The following is a 14672-nucleotide window of genomic DNA, read 5'->3' on the forward strand; positions in this document are numbered from 1 at the left end:
ATCCCCATATTCATCCAGCTTATCAAGGACAAGCAACTAGTGGACCAAACTAACCTGACCTGCGACTAGACTTTTAAGCCCTGGGGCAGAGATAGGAGAAAAGGGATCGTGAGGGAGGCGAGAGGAAGACAAGACTGCTTTGCTTTTGTGTTGCTTTGACAGCCAAAACAGATTAAATGTAACCTCAGTGTAGTCCTGTTAGGGTGTTAAAGATGCTATTTAAAAGAGTGTGCTTTACGTATGCATCATGTCTTTGTTCCTCCCCATCTACATAGATAGTAGTTCAATTACATTTAGGCTGCTTTAGTAGAATATGATAAATAAAGCTTTCTTTGAGGTAAAGCGTGTAAAATCTAGCGGAAACAGGGTTTTTAAAAGTGCTATTACATTTCATCTCTGAAATGGTTTAATTAAATAACTATCAAACTGTAGATATACAAGAGAGGCTAACTTGTTACAGTTGTTTATATATTTTTGTTACTTTATTTTTCATTTCTTTTTTTCGTTTTATGTCTGTATTTATTTACTTTCCGAAATATGTTTAAGCAGTATGTTGATGTGCGCCATATGTTGAATAGAGCTTTCTAAATTTAATCCCATTGGGCAGATAAAGATGATTTCCTTCTTAGCACAAGAAAAGCAAACAGCAGCTACACATGAGATCACTTACTGAACAGCACAGGAAGGGTGCATTTAGATACTGATCATAAGAAGATTTGTCTGAAACATTATAGTCTTTATATGATACTTTCGAGTTATGTAAAAATCGACATTCAGTAATGTCATTTGTGGCCCATAGATCTTAAAAGTGCAGTATCGTTCATAGTCAAATAAAAGACAATGAAATATTAACTTTAAAGGACAATTCATGTAAAAATGAAAATTCTGTCATCATTTCTCAACCTGAATGACTCTCTTCTCTCTTCTGTGGAACATAAAAAATATTTTCTCCAATTTTGACAAAACCGCTTTTAAAGATATGTATTGTAATTGAAATCTACAGACGCAAATAGAACAAGTGTAATAAAATAAACAATTAAATGTGTTTTGGATGTTTCCTTTCCACTAGTTATGGATGCTAAATCTCAAAATTGACCTGAAAAAAAAGGCTTAGATATATTAATATAGAATATATATTACATAGGATATAAAAATATAGGAAGATAAAAACTATACGATAGGACTTAATGAGTTGACATTCGATATGTGCAGAGTCATCTTTTACTGAAATAAAGAATGAGTTTGACATGTTTCACACACTCCCTTCCTGAAATGTAGTGTTAAACTAGTCCAAACTCCAAGATTTTGACAAGCCCTTTATGCTACATTTATGCATTTAACGGAAGCTTTTATCCAACGTGACTTACAGTGCATTCAGGCTATACATTTCTTTACCAGTATATTTACCAGTACATCTAATCAAAAAAGCTTTGGAAACTATAGACACTAAATATCAAAATCTATCCATATAATTCAAATGAATTTAATAGTCCATAAGCCTACTGTTAAAGTCATTTGTCTGTTAACTGTTTGGATTCTTCAACAGAGTCTGCAGCCAAAGCATTCGGTATCCCGCTCGCCCAGGTAATCGCAAACGACTGGGCATACAAGCAACGGCAGGATGCCCTGAAAGAGAGCCGACGGGACTGTCTGGACCTGGAGGCCAGTGTTCTTCACTTCCGTGCCGAGAAAAGGGAGCACAATGGAAACCAGCGGCTGGGAAATACATCCTTATCACCTGATGCTGCCTCCTCACCAGCACTGGAGGCCCACAGCAAACATCCCTCATCAGCGTTCATGGACAACACCTCACGCACTCACAGACGGGTAAGTGCATATTATCTTTAAAACTTCAAAAAAAAAAATCTTTTAGAAAAATCTTCTAAAAGCTGTGGTATGTACAGTATGAGTTTGGTCTTTTGATCTAGTAATCAAGAGCTGATTATTAAAACACAGAACCCGAGTCATGCTGAACATCTAACCTGAAAAACATCTGTAATTCATTATTACACACAACATCAAATGCATAACTTTAGGCCTGACAGATATAAATGACAACACATTTACGTGTGCTATTACTTTGAGAGATTGTTGCTGACATCTCATACGTCAGCAAATAAAAGAAGAGGACACTATCTACGCAAATATAAGTCAGAGCCAATAAAAACTCCTTGCTATCACTAACCTGGCATCATTTCATTCACAGAATTCCCCATGCATCTCACAGATTAAAACAAAAAACAAAAAAAGGAGATAATTCACTGATCTCATTGACACTGTCACTGTCAATAATAAACTTCAGATTCAGAAATATATTAAAAAAAAACCTTTATGGAGTCATATTTTGAGATGCTTGAGATGATATTCCATATGCTTTGAAAATGGTATCTACAGTGTTGGGGTAACGAGTTACAAAGTAACGGATTACAGTAACTATATAACTTTTTTGGGTAACGAAGTAAAGTAACGTATTACCCTAATAATATTGGTAACTACTCTACTTTACTAGACTATAGGAATGCGATTTCCTGCGTTACACATGCTGTGTTTGTCTGTATGTAAAGTTCTGGGCCGGGTTTCCCGCTAACGATTAACCTTATCGCTTAAGAGCATTTTCTACAAGTAATTTTACGATCGTTCGTTATTGTTTCACGTGCGTTTCCCAACAATGCACATAAAGCAATCGCATGTAGCTGTGCTTTAAGTGCTGCTTAGAGGAGTCGCTGTCCGTTTGTCAAGTGCTGAAATGTCACTTTATAGAATGACTCATAATTGTAGTACACGATTGTTTATTGATGTTAACCTAATGTGCGTTAAAGACAGACAACTTGGATATAATAACTATAATACAATGCTATATTATATTATAGTGTATAATATTATACTTTACATAATAATATATAATGTACATTTTATACAGTATAAAGAGAGAGAGAGAGAGAGAGAAAGAGACTTTATTTCCGGGTCTAATACATACATAGCTGGTTTTCATGCACTTCAGCAAGTCATTGACATATTTACATGCATAAAAACAACTTAATTTATTCAATTATTTCTTAAAATAGCCTTATGAAATGTTTTTCCCCCTCCAGAACTGCACTGAGAGTCATGCTGCGTTCACTTCATGAGCATTTGGCCGTTTGATTTGAGTAAAACTAGCGTCACATTACATACACAGAACTGTAAAGGTATTCACGTTAACACGTCAAAATAAACGTTCGGTTTAATTTAAAGACAAGTATTTGATTAATACAAATAAATTTAACCATTAAATAGGAGTTGAGAAAAAAATAAACAGAAAAAAATGGAATCCAGAAAAATGTAAACGGAAAAACTGAATTTTTTAAAAAATAAAATGGAATTCGGGAAAAAATAAAACGGATTTCATAGGGCCCTAAAAAAAAATAAAAAGTAAAGTAATAAGTAGTGAAGTTACTTTTCAAATGCAGTAACTAGTAAAGTAATCTCATTACAATTTACAGAAGTAACTAGTAACTAATTAATTTTTTTGAGTAACTTGAGTTTTTTTACACTGGGTATCTAAGATGGTATAAAGTTAATTTCAACTATTTCAATTAAAATTAAAATAAAATATAGAATTCTAATTAATTGTAATTCAATTTAAAATACTAAAAGTAAAAATGTCAGTTCAATTCAAATCAATTCATTAATGTCTTATATAATTTTCTGACCATAGTACATGATCATTTAAAACTAAAATGTGCTATAAACTCTTTTATTCACTGTGATTGAACTAAATTGGATCAACACTGAACTAAATTAAGCTGAATAATGACATTGTTGTCTTCTAGAGCTACTTTATAGCTGAAATTGAAGTTGTTTAACACTTGAACTTTTTAACATTTACTGTACACTGTTATTTTCCAGTTTATTTCTATACTGCTTTGAAACAAACTGTATTGTATAAAGCATATAAAATGTGACTTGACTTAAATGTATGCTATAACCCCTTAAATAAATAAATAAAATAGTGTTAAAGGGATGCTCCACCCCAAAATGAAAATGTAGTCCTTAATCACTTACCCAATGTCGTTCCTAACCTGTAAAAGATTTGTTGGTCTTCAGAACACAATTTAAGATATTTGGATGAAAACCAGGAGGCTATCAGCAGGAGCCAATGAGATTTATGTCTGTGTCTTTGCCAAATCAAAATCTCCATTCTCTCCACCCAAACATGGAGAGAGAAAGAGTTAATGGGTTATTCAGTCATTATGTTGACATCTGAAAAGCTTTCATGGAAATCAGTTTACATTTCTTTTGTATACATAGCACAAATAGATTTATTGTGTTCAGATTTTTTTTCACTGCCATTTAGCTCTTTTCTGACCAGGGTTTTAGGTGTTTATCTGTTTTAATAATTCATTGTAATTGGAACAAGCTTTCGGGGAAATTGATGATGTCATTTGAACCTTTATTGCTTAAGCCTTACATACAGCACATACCTTCATTCATCTGTCTTACTATCTTTGATTTCTCTCTTCCTCTCTGTCAGGGAGGGATGTCTGTGGACTCCATCTCTGATATGGTTGAGAGTCAGTCCAGACTACTTGAAGCTCTGCAGCTCTCTCACCCTAATGAGCTGGAGCTGAAAAAGGCTGCTGGTCGCACACAGGCCAAACTCAGTCTCAATCCCATCTACAGACAAGTTCCCCGAGTGGTAGAGCGCTGCTGTAAACACATCGAGAACTACGGTGAGCTGCAAACAGCATTACAGCACATGGCCAGTGATTTCTTTCAAAACTGGAAGGATAGGAAGTTGAATTGAAATTTGAAATGGATTAGAGAAGTTTGAAACAGAAGGAAAATTTCATTATTCCAAGGCAACTTCATTCATTTCTGGTCGATTCAACATTTCCATAAATAAAGTGGAATAAGTTAACCATCAAAAGATAAACATTTTGCCATACAGCAACACAAAATTCTTCTGCTCCGCCCTGGGGGGACTTCATGTCGTTGTTTGTTTTTTTGTTTTATGTGTTCACTTCTGTCCCTGTTCCCCTCTGTTAGTCTGGCCCTCCATCCCTCCCCCTGAACCTCCTCCGGTCCTCCTCCCTCCTGGTCTTCCTGTTTTGTGTTTACATTCTGGTGCCTGTTCCCCATGTTTTTCTTTTCTGGCCTTCCGTCCCTCCCCCTGAGCCTCCACCTGTCCACCTCCCTCCTGGTCTCGGTTTTGTGTCTGTCTTGGAGCGTCTGGGAGCCGCTCCGTAGAGGGGGGGTTCTGTCACAGTGTCTGGGTTGTGTTCCCTGGGTTTCCACTAGGTGTCCTCCTTTTCCACAGTGTCTGTCACCTTATCACTTCCTGTTCTCTTATTTGGTCACCTTCCTCCTTGTTTGAGTTAATTGATTGTTCCCCACCTGTCTCCAGTTCCCTCATCATCCTTCTGTGTATTTATACCCGGTCTGTCTGAGTCTGTGTCACGGAGTCCTTGTCTTATGTGTGATACTTTTCATAGTCTGCTCTTGACGTGTGTTCTTGTTTTGTTTTCATGTTTATTGGATATTCTGGTTTTGACCCTGCCTGGACTGTTTACCCTTTTGGATTGCCCCTCAATAAACCTCTTATCTGCACTTGGATCTCTCCTGTGTTTCCTGTATCACCGAACGTGACAACAAACGATTAAACTAGAATGAAATCAGAAAGTATATATATATATATATATATATATATATATAGAGAGAGAGAGAGAGAGAGAGAGAAAGAGATTCCAATTTCATTCTTGGTTTCAAATTTTTTCTGTTTACCTAACATTTTAATAATACAGTATTTAACAGTTGCTAAAACACATTTCTTGAAACCTTCACCCATATTCTCAAAACTTTAAACACAAAACCCAGTCTTTAAACTAGATTCACAAAACCCCTGACTCTTCTGGCAAAATCCAACACTTGCCTAAAAAACCATTTGATCTGTGCTCAAAATCAAACAATGCTTTCAAAACAAACACAGCCAGTCAATATATAAACACTCATCAGCATTCATAGACACATCATCAAAAAAATTGACAACACAGCGTCAAGGGCATGTAGTTACAGATATTTTTATTGCATATAGAAAATAACTTTGCCATAAAAATAATTCACAACTCAGTACAGCAAATATATTGCATACTGCATGTAATACAGTATTTTCAGCATAAAAATAAAGCAAGCCCAAAGAACAAAGCCAACTCTACAGTTTTTTTGGATTGCTTAAGCACGATTTTCAAAACAGGGCCCGTGTTTTCAAAACACTACACACAATTAGCAATACCACACACCCAATTAGCAAAACACTACAGATCCTTTGCATAATTAAACACTCTTGTAAAAACTATACACTTCGGTTTAAAAACCACACTTTGTTACCATATGAAACACACACACACGTTTCACATTACTATACTCTGTTTGCACGAGTTACACTCTGCTGTGATAAACCTAAAACACTTTTAGCACTTCTACTTCCCTATGATTAGAGTAGGCTACCATCAACAAAGTACAAATATAATGTAAATTCACCAAACAAAACACAAGACCAATGTTGCAGACTGAAGAAAACCATTTATTTCTCAACACGCCCAAAACGTTGACATGGAGATTCATAACAAAATGTCACTTTACATATTGTACTGCAAGTTTACTGAAAAAAAAAAAAACACTAGACATTGTCTCTTTGCCTAGCTGGATCTGGCCAGAGAATTTCATCAACGTCGCAGGCAATGTTGTCATTAGCAAGACACCTTGGAAAGAAACGTCTTGAATTGCGAATCCATCCTTGTATTGCTGCTACCTCCATCTGGTCACAGGCCTCCTCCATGGCTTTGATGAGGGGTACCTCAGCCTGGAGACGGAGATCATATACCTTCCACCGCCATGCCGAAAAAACTCTTCTATAGGGTTGAGGAATGGAGAGTATGGTGGAAGATATAGGACGGTGAAATGTGGATGTTGCTGAAACCAGTTCTGAACCAGAGCAGAGCGGTGGAAAGACACATTGTCCCAGTACGAGTGCGGTGTTGTAAGGGCCCATATGGGCATGGCGGTGGAGGACCCCATTCTGTGTAAGGGCTGCACAGAGTGTTATATTACCCCCACGTAGCCCTGGGACGTTGACTATAGCTCTGTGGCCAATGAGGTTTCTTCCCTTCCTTCGTGTTCTTGCCAGGTGGAACCCAGCCTCATCTACGCAAATGAACTCATGCTGGATCTCCTCTCCATCCGTTCGTAAAACTCTCTGAAGAACAGTGTCAGGCAAAATTGTGTAGTTCAATGTAGATCTAATATACATATTACAGTACAGTAAAAGATATAAGACAGTATGCAAGATCACACTGCTAAAGGGAGTACATATCTCTGCATAATCATGCCGCAGTCGTTTCACCCTTTCGGAATTGCGCTTGAAAGGCACTCGATAAATTTGCTTCATTTGAATGTTTTTTTTTTAGGGTGCGTGCCAGTGTTGATGTTGAGACCTGATGGATATTGTTGAAACTGACGTGGTTATTGACAATGTTAGCTTGGAGCGGATTGGGTGTTATAAGCATTGTTGGCCAAAACCATGTTTACTATCTCCCTCTCTTGCTGTTCTGTGAACATAGGAGGCCCTCCCACTTGTCGTTCCTGACCCTCAATCCTATGTAGAAAAAAAAAAAAAAAAAAAAAAAAAACACAATAGTACAGTAATTTCACAGGAAAAGGTAACAGAAATGCTGATAGAATACAGTACTGTAAGCGGTTACTGAAGCGGTTACAGATGTTTTTGATATGATGATATTTTTATAATATCTATTTTCCAGTTGAAATGTTCTTATCACACTTGCCACTGTGTATCGGCTGTACCACTGTGTAGATTTGGCTGTACTCGCAGTCCAGCCTCCCTGAGCGTCAGGCCGTGGTTGACAACGTGGTCAAACAGTGTTGCGCGGATCTCATTCATCAGATTCGGTCCTCTTTGAGCACCTTCTTGTCTTCCTCTTCCTCCTCCAGCATGGCCTCCATCTCTTCCTCTGTTGATTCCTCCTCCGTTGATGATTCCTCCTCCCCCTCCCCTTCCCCTTCCCCTTCCCCTTCCTCCTTCACGTTCTTCTTCTCATTCTCCTCCTCGTCTTACTCTTTCTCTGACTCTTTCCATTGTGCTTGAAGACAGATGAACTCACCTTCTGCTTTTTATAGTGCTTATACACCTGATTGGTGTGTCTACAATTAAGCAAACAATTGTTTCCACACCTGATGATTGTGTTGAACCAATTGGTTGGACGGTGCGGTAATTTGACAGTCAGTGCTTTGGTATTGCAAGGAAGTGACTTCATGATAGATTTTCGTGTGTAATGTATGTTAAGTGTGTTTAGTGTTTTGCCAATCACTGTGTGTAGAGTTTTGCAACAAGTGTGAGGTTGACAATGTGCTTATAGTTGTGCAAATATGGGCTGATGTTTTGCTTCTTGAGTGTAAGGTTTTGCTAATAGTGTATTACTTTTAATTTTAGTGTGTAAGCAATCCAAAAAAAACTGTATAATGCTGCCTGTAATTCAAATTTAAGTTCCAGAGTTTAAAAGGCATTCTCAGTTTAGTTCTCCGTGGTGCACAACCCTGGTTTAAAGAACATAATAATCATGATATGTTTATGAACTGAGTGTAACAATGTCGTGTCCAAAATACTGTAAACCCAAATACTTTTGGGTTCAGGCTGCAAACAGAAGGTCACCCAAATGAGACACCACTCAAAAAACACTAAAATAGATATGAAATCAGGAAAATTGAATATGAACCCAACAGTTGTTTACTATCTCTCTGTCTCTGTCTCTCTCTAGGGTTAAAAACTTTGGGGATTTTCCGCGTAGGCAGCTCCAAAAAAAGAGTCAGACAAGTAAGTTTGTCAGTTCCAGCTGCTCTCTAGAGCCAGTTATACACATCTCTTCTCTTTCACGTGTGGCATGCGCCCCCTGTCTTCAACATTGATTCTAGAAACACACTGCTGACAGTATCACGTCTCCAGTACAGTGAATGTTTTAGATACCGATCCTAGCATGTACAGTGTCTTGTTTTCATAGCTGACTTCAGATTGACTGGGATTTGTATGTGTATATTATACTGTGTTTGTACAGGCACAGGATACATGAAATACTTGAGTCATGTGTACATTGCCGGTTTGTTTGATGATGTTTCACCCTGCTGTGTCCTTGTGTGTTTTCAGCTGCGAGAGGACTTTGACATGGGGATAGATGTGGTGTTACACGAAGACCACAGCGTCCACGACGTGGCTGCATTACTGAAGGAGTTTCTGAGGGACATGCCGGACCCCCTGTTACCACGAGAACTCTACCGGGCCTTCCTGCACGCTACCCGTATGAGCTTACAATCACAGAGACTGGCACTCACAAATCATTTATTCTTTATATCATTACACAGGAATCAGGATACTCAATTAAACTATGTAATATCCACTTCTCATGATCTGTTATCAAATACAGTATGCTTACCTTACCAGATGTTTTGTGTTTGTCTGACAGAGTTGAGGGGGGCAGATCAGTTGACATACCTGCAGCAGTTGTTGTACCTGTTGCCGCCCTGTAATTGTGACACCCTGCTGAGGCTCTTGACGCTTCTTCATACAGTACAGGAGAATGCAAAAAGCTCTACTGGGCCCAACCAGCAGGAGGTATGTTCTGGGGTCACAACATAAATGTCATTTGTGATACAGATGGTTTTGCCATGGCAAATTTAGTCCCCTCCCCTTTTATAAAAGCCTTTATAATGGATAAAATGACTGGGATGTTTAGCTCATACAGATGAGTGGTTGAGCAAGAGTTATCTGTACGTGGCAATATCAGAACTAGATGCTAGATTTTTATACAAATGTGTTAATTTTTTCTGCATCTTGTAATCAGTGAATTCCAATGATCTCTTTTGCACACAGCTTTCGGAAAGCAAACTGACCAGGTTCCCAATTAAATTACAAATGATAATATATATATATATATATATATATTTAATAACAGCGATACTAAATACTAAACAAAATATATGACAGCCCCATCACAAAAGACTGTTGATCAAATGTTTCAAATCAAATCAGAATTCTGACCTGTTTTTTTTTTCATTGTTTTTGTGATTAGATCTCAGGTAATAAGATGACGGCAGCAAACCTGGCAGTGATCTTTGGGCCCAATCTCCTGCAGAAAGAGAGAGGATCAGAGAGAGAGCTCAGCCCTCAAGCTCTGGGCATAGAAGACAGTACTGTCATCATCTCCGTCACCCTGATGCTCATCCAGAACCACCAACATCTCTTCACGGTGAGAGAGAGTGAGAGAGTGAGAGGGAGAGAGAGACTTTTTGACTTTTAACCCCGCTTTATTACAAAATATTCAAGGTTTAACTAAACCTTACATAGAATAAAAAGTAATTTAAAACACAAACATACAATAATAAATAGCACAGAAAACGAGGCAAAACAATAGCACAATTAAATATAAATTTGCAAAGCACCATCAAAATCAAGTTCACATATGCACTGGTTAACTCCCCAAATGTGATTGAAAGCCTCCAGGTCTTTAACCAAGTTATAGTATGCATGTTCCACCTTTAATCTCGTTTTAATTAACCCTTTTAAAATTAACATTACATCAGTTGACCCAACATTATTTATTTTGCTTTTACGTGAAATCCATATTCCCATTTTTGCTTGCCCAAACAAAAAATTAAGCAAAACATGGATCTGCTTTCTGTTTCTGCTATACTTTGGTCCATATATAAATAACATGGGTGAAAACACTTCTCCCAAAACTGTACACCATTCTTCTAATTGAGAAAATAAAGGCACAAGCCTCCCACACTGAAGAAATAAATGAAAAACAGTTTCAGTCATCACACAAAAAGGACATCCCTCCTGAACCTGGGGATCGAGGTGTGCTCTGTATCTGTTTGTAGCTATTAACCCATGCACAACTCTCCACTGAAGGTCTCCGGACCTTTTTTCAATGGGAGGCTTGTACAAGGCCCTCCAGCAACCCTTCGGGGAAGAGCCTGATCCGAATAGCTCTTGCCAGTTTGACTCTTTAACTCCTCCTAAAGAATGAGAGTGTGAAACTTTTACACATGTAACATACAATGCTTCCTTCTCAGTTTTACTGAAACAGTCCAGTTTAGGTGTCTTGAAGGTCAACATAGACCCCTCCTTTTCTTCAAATGTACCCACATCCGGAATTATTCTCAGTTCAGGAAAGGTTAAATCCATATCTTTATTTGTTGTTTCCACACTGCGTTTAAAATCTGTTGATAGGCTCTCGAGAATTTCATTTATCAGTTTTTGTGTCCGATGAATTGATCTTATTCCAATCTTGGAAGCTAACATTTCAGGAGGCATCCATCCATCTGAAGTTATTAAATGTCCAATCTTTACAACTCCTGCAGCCTTTAGAAGATTCCTCATCGATGGTGATTTTAAGATCACTGAGTCCACCATAGAATTGTGCATTAGGGGTTCCTCCCTTGACCAGTGACCACCCTCATCCGTGATGTCTCTTGAGATATTAAAAGTCCTCCAGGCTTTGAACACTGAGTGATAAAAGGAAGTTAATCCAGTCAAATCAACATTTTGAATTTCCAGAAGAAACAAATGTTTATCCAGCCCCATCCCTCCTGCTCTTCTAAGGAGGGCACAAGCTACTCCAGACCAGCTTACATCCAATCCGTAGAGAAATCTTTTTACTGTCTGTAGTCTGAAAGTCTTAATTCTGCTTTTTATATCCACTAGTCCTTGTCCACCTTCTAGTCTGGGCAGAAACAAAGTTGATGCTTTTATCCAGTGGTTACCGGACCAAAAAAAGTCTGTTAAACGTTTTTGGATTTTTGCAAGCAAATCTTCAGGAGGTTCCAGAATGTTCATTTTGTGCCATAGCATTGAGGCTACAAGGTTGTTGCAGACCAGGGCTCTTCCCCTATAAGATAACTGGGGTAGCAGCCAATGCCAGCAAGACAACCGAGCACACACCTTCTCCACCAGGCCCTCCCAATTCTGTCTCTTATAATCCTCCCTTCCTAAAAACACCCCCAAATATTTTAACCCAGATTTTCCCCATTTTAAATTACCTGGGAGAGCTGGAGTGTTATGGTCTAAACCACACCACATTGCATCACTTTTTGCCCAGTTTACTTTTGCAGATGAGGCTTTACCATAACTTAATAAAATCTCTTTTAAAACCTGAACATTGTTAACATTCCTTAAAACAACAGTAATGTCATCAGCATAAGCTGAAACTTTTACAAAATCATTAAAAACCTTGTACCTTCAAACCCATTAAACTCTAGTTTACATAGAAGAGGTTCAATAGCTAAGCTGTAAAGCTGACCAGAAAGTGGGCATCCTTGTCTGATACCCCTCTGTACCTTAACAGGGACACTTAGGCCTCCTGCTATCTTTACCATACATGTAGCATTATTGTACAACAACTTTATCATTTTTCTATAATTCTCTCCAAACCCAAAAGCTTCTAATACTTTAAAAAGATATTGATTATCAACACGATCAAAAGCTTTCTCCTGATCGAGTGACAGTATTCCTACATCTATATTATTACACATTGCATAATCAATAACATCACGTACTAAATGCAAATTGTCAGCAATACATCTGTCTTTTATACAGTAAGATTGATCTTTGTGTATAATTTGAACAATATTTTGTTCAATCTGTTGGCAAGGCACTTTGATAAAAGTTTATATTCAGTGCAGAGAATTGCCAAAGGTCTCCAGTTCTTCAACAGGGTAAGATCACCTTTTTTTGGAAGCAATGTTAATACAGCCCGTTGGCAGCTCTTTGGTAGAAAACCAGTACAATTACATTCCTTGAGCACCTCAAATAAATCAGATCCAAATGTTGTCCAGAAATGCTTGTAAAATTCACCAGGAAGTCCATCTATGCCTGGGGTACGACCCAACGAAAGACCCGTTACAGCATAACTTAATTCCGCAAAAGTTAATCCAGTTTCCAATGCTTGCTTGTCTTCTTCATTTAAACAAGGAAGATCTTGTAGGAATCCATTTTGTGTCGGAATGTCTATGTCCTCAGGTGAATATAAATGTGAATAAAAATTCACTGCTAGTCTACGCATTTCCACAGGTTCAGATGTACATTGTCCATTGTCATTCTTCAGGTTATACATTTGGTTAACTTGCACACTCTTGCGTTCTAGATTGAAAAAAAAAGAGGTGGGACTGTCCATATCCTTTATTGATAAGAATCTGTTTCTCACAAGAGCTCCTTTAACCTTTTCATTTAATATAGAGCTCAATTTTAGTTTCTTCTCAGACCACTCATGTACATTGGAAGAAAGATCTCCTATCATATGTTTTTCAATGGCAAGGATTTCTCTTTCAAGCCATTCCAGAGACCGTTTCAAACAAAAATTAGAGTGAGATGTATACTGCTGACAAAATTCCCTTATGTGAGCTTTACCAACTTCCCACCAACGAATAACATTATCAAATCTTATTTTTTCTTTTTTCCAGGTCTCCCAAAAATGTTTAAAAGATTCACAAAAACTCCTGTCTTGTAACAATTTGACATTAAAGTGCCAGTAAACACTTCTGTTTTTCTTAGAATTCAAATTACAGTCAATAGTGATTAATTTGTGATCAGTGAAGGATGTGGGGACAATAGCTGTATTAATAATTCTACTTTTCATACTATCTGATAAGTACAGTCTATCCAGTCGTGCTGCTGAAATCCTCCCATCACTAATCTTTACCCATGTATATTGTTTAACCGAGGGATTATTTTCTCTCCATATATCAGTAAGATTAGAGGTTTTAATAACATTTTCAAGTAGCCTACTGTTGGTGACTGAAAATGGGGTTCTTCTCCATTTCTATCAAGCAAGGCATTGAGTGTACAGTTCCAGTCCCCAGCTATGATAATAAAACCATTACCTTGCTGTTGTCCTAAAAACACTTTCAATTTGTTAAAAAAAATAATTATCTCAGCTCCTAAATTAGGTGCATATACACTCACAAACGTAAAGACAAGACCATTTAAATCAACCTTAACTGCTAAACATCCTCCTGGTTCAATTTCCTTTTTTTCCACAACTTTGGCTTTTATAGAGGGAGAGAAGAGAATAGCAGTTCCTGCGCTCAGGTTAGTACCATGTGTGAGCACACATTCATTCCTCCACCACAATCGCCAGTCAACCTCATTGTTTACATCACTATAAGTTTCTTGTAAGAAAATAACATCTAATTTCTTTAACTTGATGAATTCTATCACTGTATCAGCTTTACTCTTATCCCTCATCCCTTTAAAATTTAGGGATCCCACGCGTAAGGTTTCCATAAGAGGGAAAAAGATTAGAAAAAGAACAATCAGAAAGAGATGTGTATTAGCCATAGTAATTAGTTATATTTTCCTCTTTTTGGTTTCCCTTTCCCTGTCTTAGACTTTTTTCGAATATCAGTTATATGTTTTTTTAACCTAAAACGTTTCTGTTGTGATAGCTCATCATTATTGCAACTTTTCCTTGCCCACATTACAGAAGAGATAAACTTATCCAGATCTGGGGAAAATTCACTCACTTCCGTGCTTCTACCTTTTGTCTCATCCAGGAAAGTATTAATTTGTGCCACAGTGTACAAACCTTCTGTCTCTACTTTTGACATTTCTGACCCTTCAGACCAAT

The 14672-nt window shown here is 37.6% G+C and overlaps 1 protein-coding gene across 3 annotated transcripts in view; it reads left to right on the plus strand.

The window, feature by feature from the left end:
• LOC132108997 (rho GTPase-activating protein 6-like) overlaps window positions 1-14672 on the plus strand; it is a 43927-nt gene that overhangs the window by 19655 nt on the left and 9600 nt on the right. For all 3 annotated transcript variants that reach the window (XR_009424478.1, XM_059515283.1, XM_059515284.1), the window contains exons 4-9: window positions 1547-1827; window positions 4514-4712; window positions 8811-8866; window positions 9194-9344; window positions 9510-9658; window positions 10116-10292. Coding sequence is in view for 2 of the 3 variants with exons in the window: in XM_059515283.1 (XP_059371266.1) it covers window positions 1547-1827; window positions 4514-4712; window positions 8811-8866; window positions 9194-9344; window positions 9510-9658; window positions 10116-10292 (1013 nt within the window). In the remaining variant the exon portion in view is untranslated. The remainder of the gene's footprint in view (window positions 1-1546; window positions 1828-4513; window positions 4713-8810; window positions 8867-9193; window positions 9345-9509; window positions 9659-10115; window positions 10293-14672) is intronic.

The sequence above is a fragment of the Carassius carassius genome, chromosome 2 (assembly GCF_963082965.1).
Source record: "Carassius carassius chromosome 2, fCarCar2.1, whole genome shotgun sequence".
Classification (NCBI taxonomy): Eukaryota; Metazoa; Chordata; class Actinopteri; order Cypriniformes; family Cyprinidae; genus Carassius; species Carassius carassius.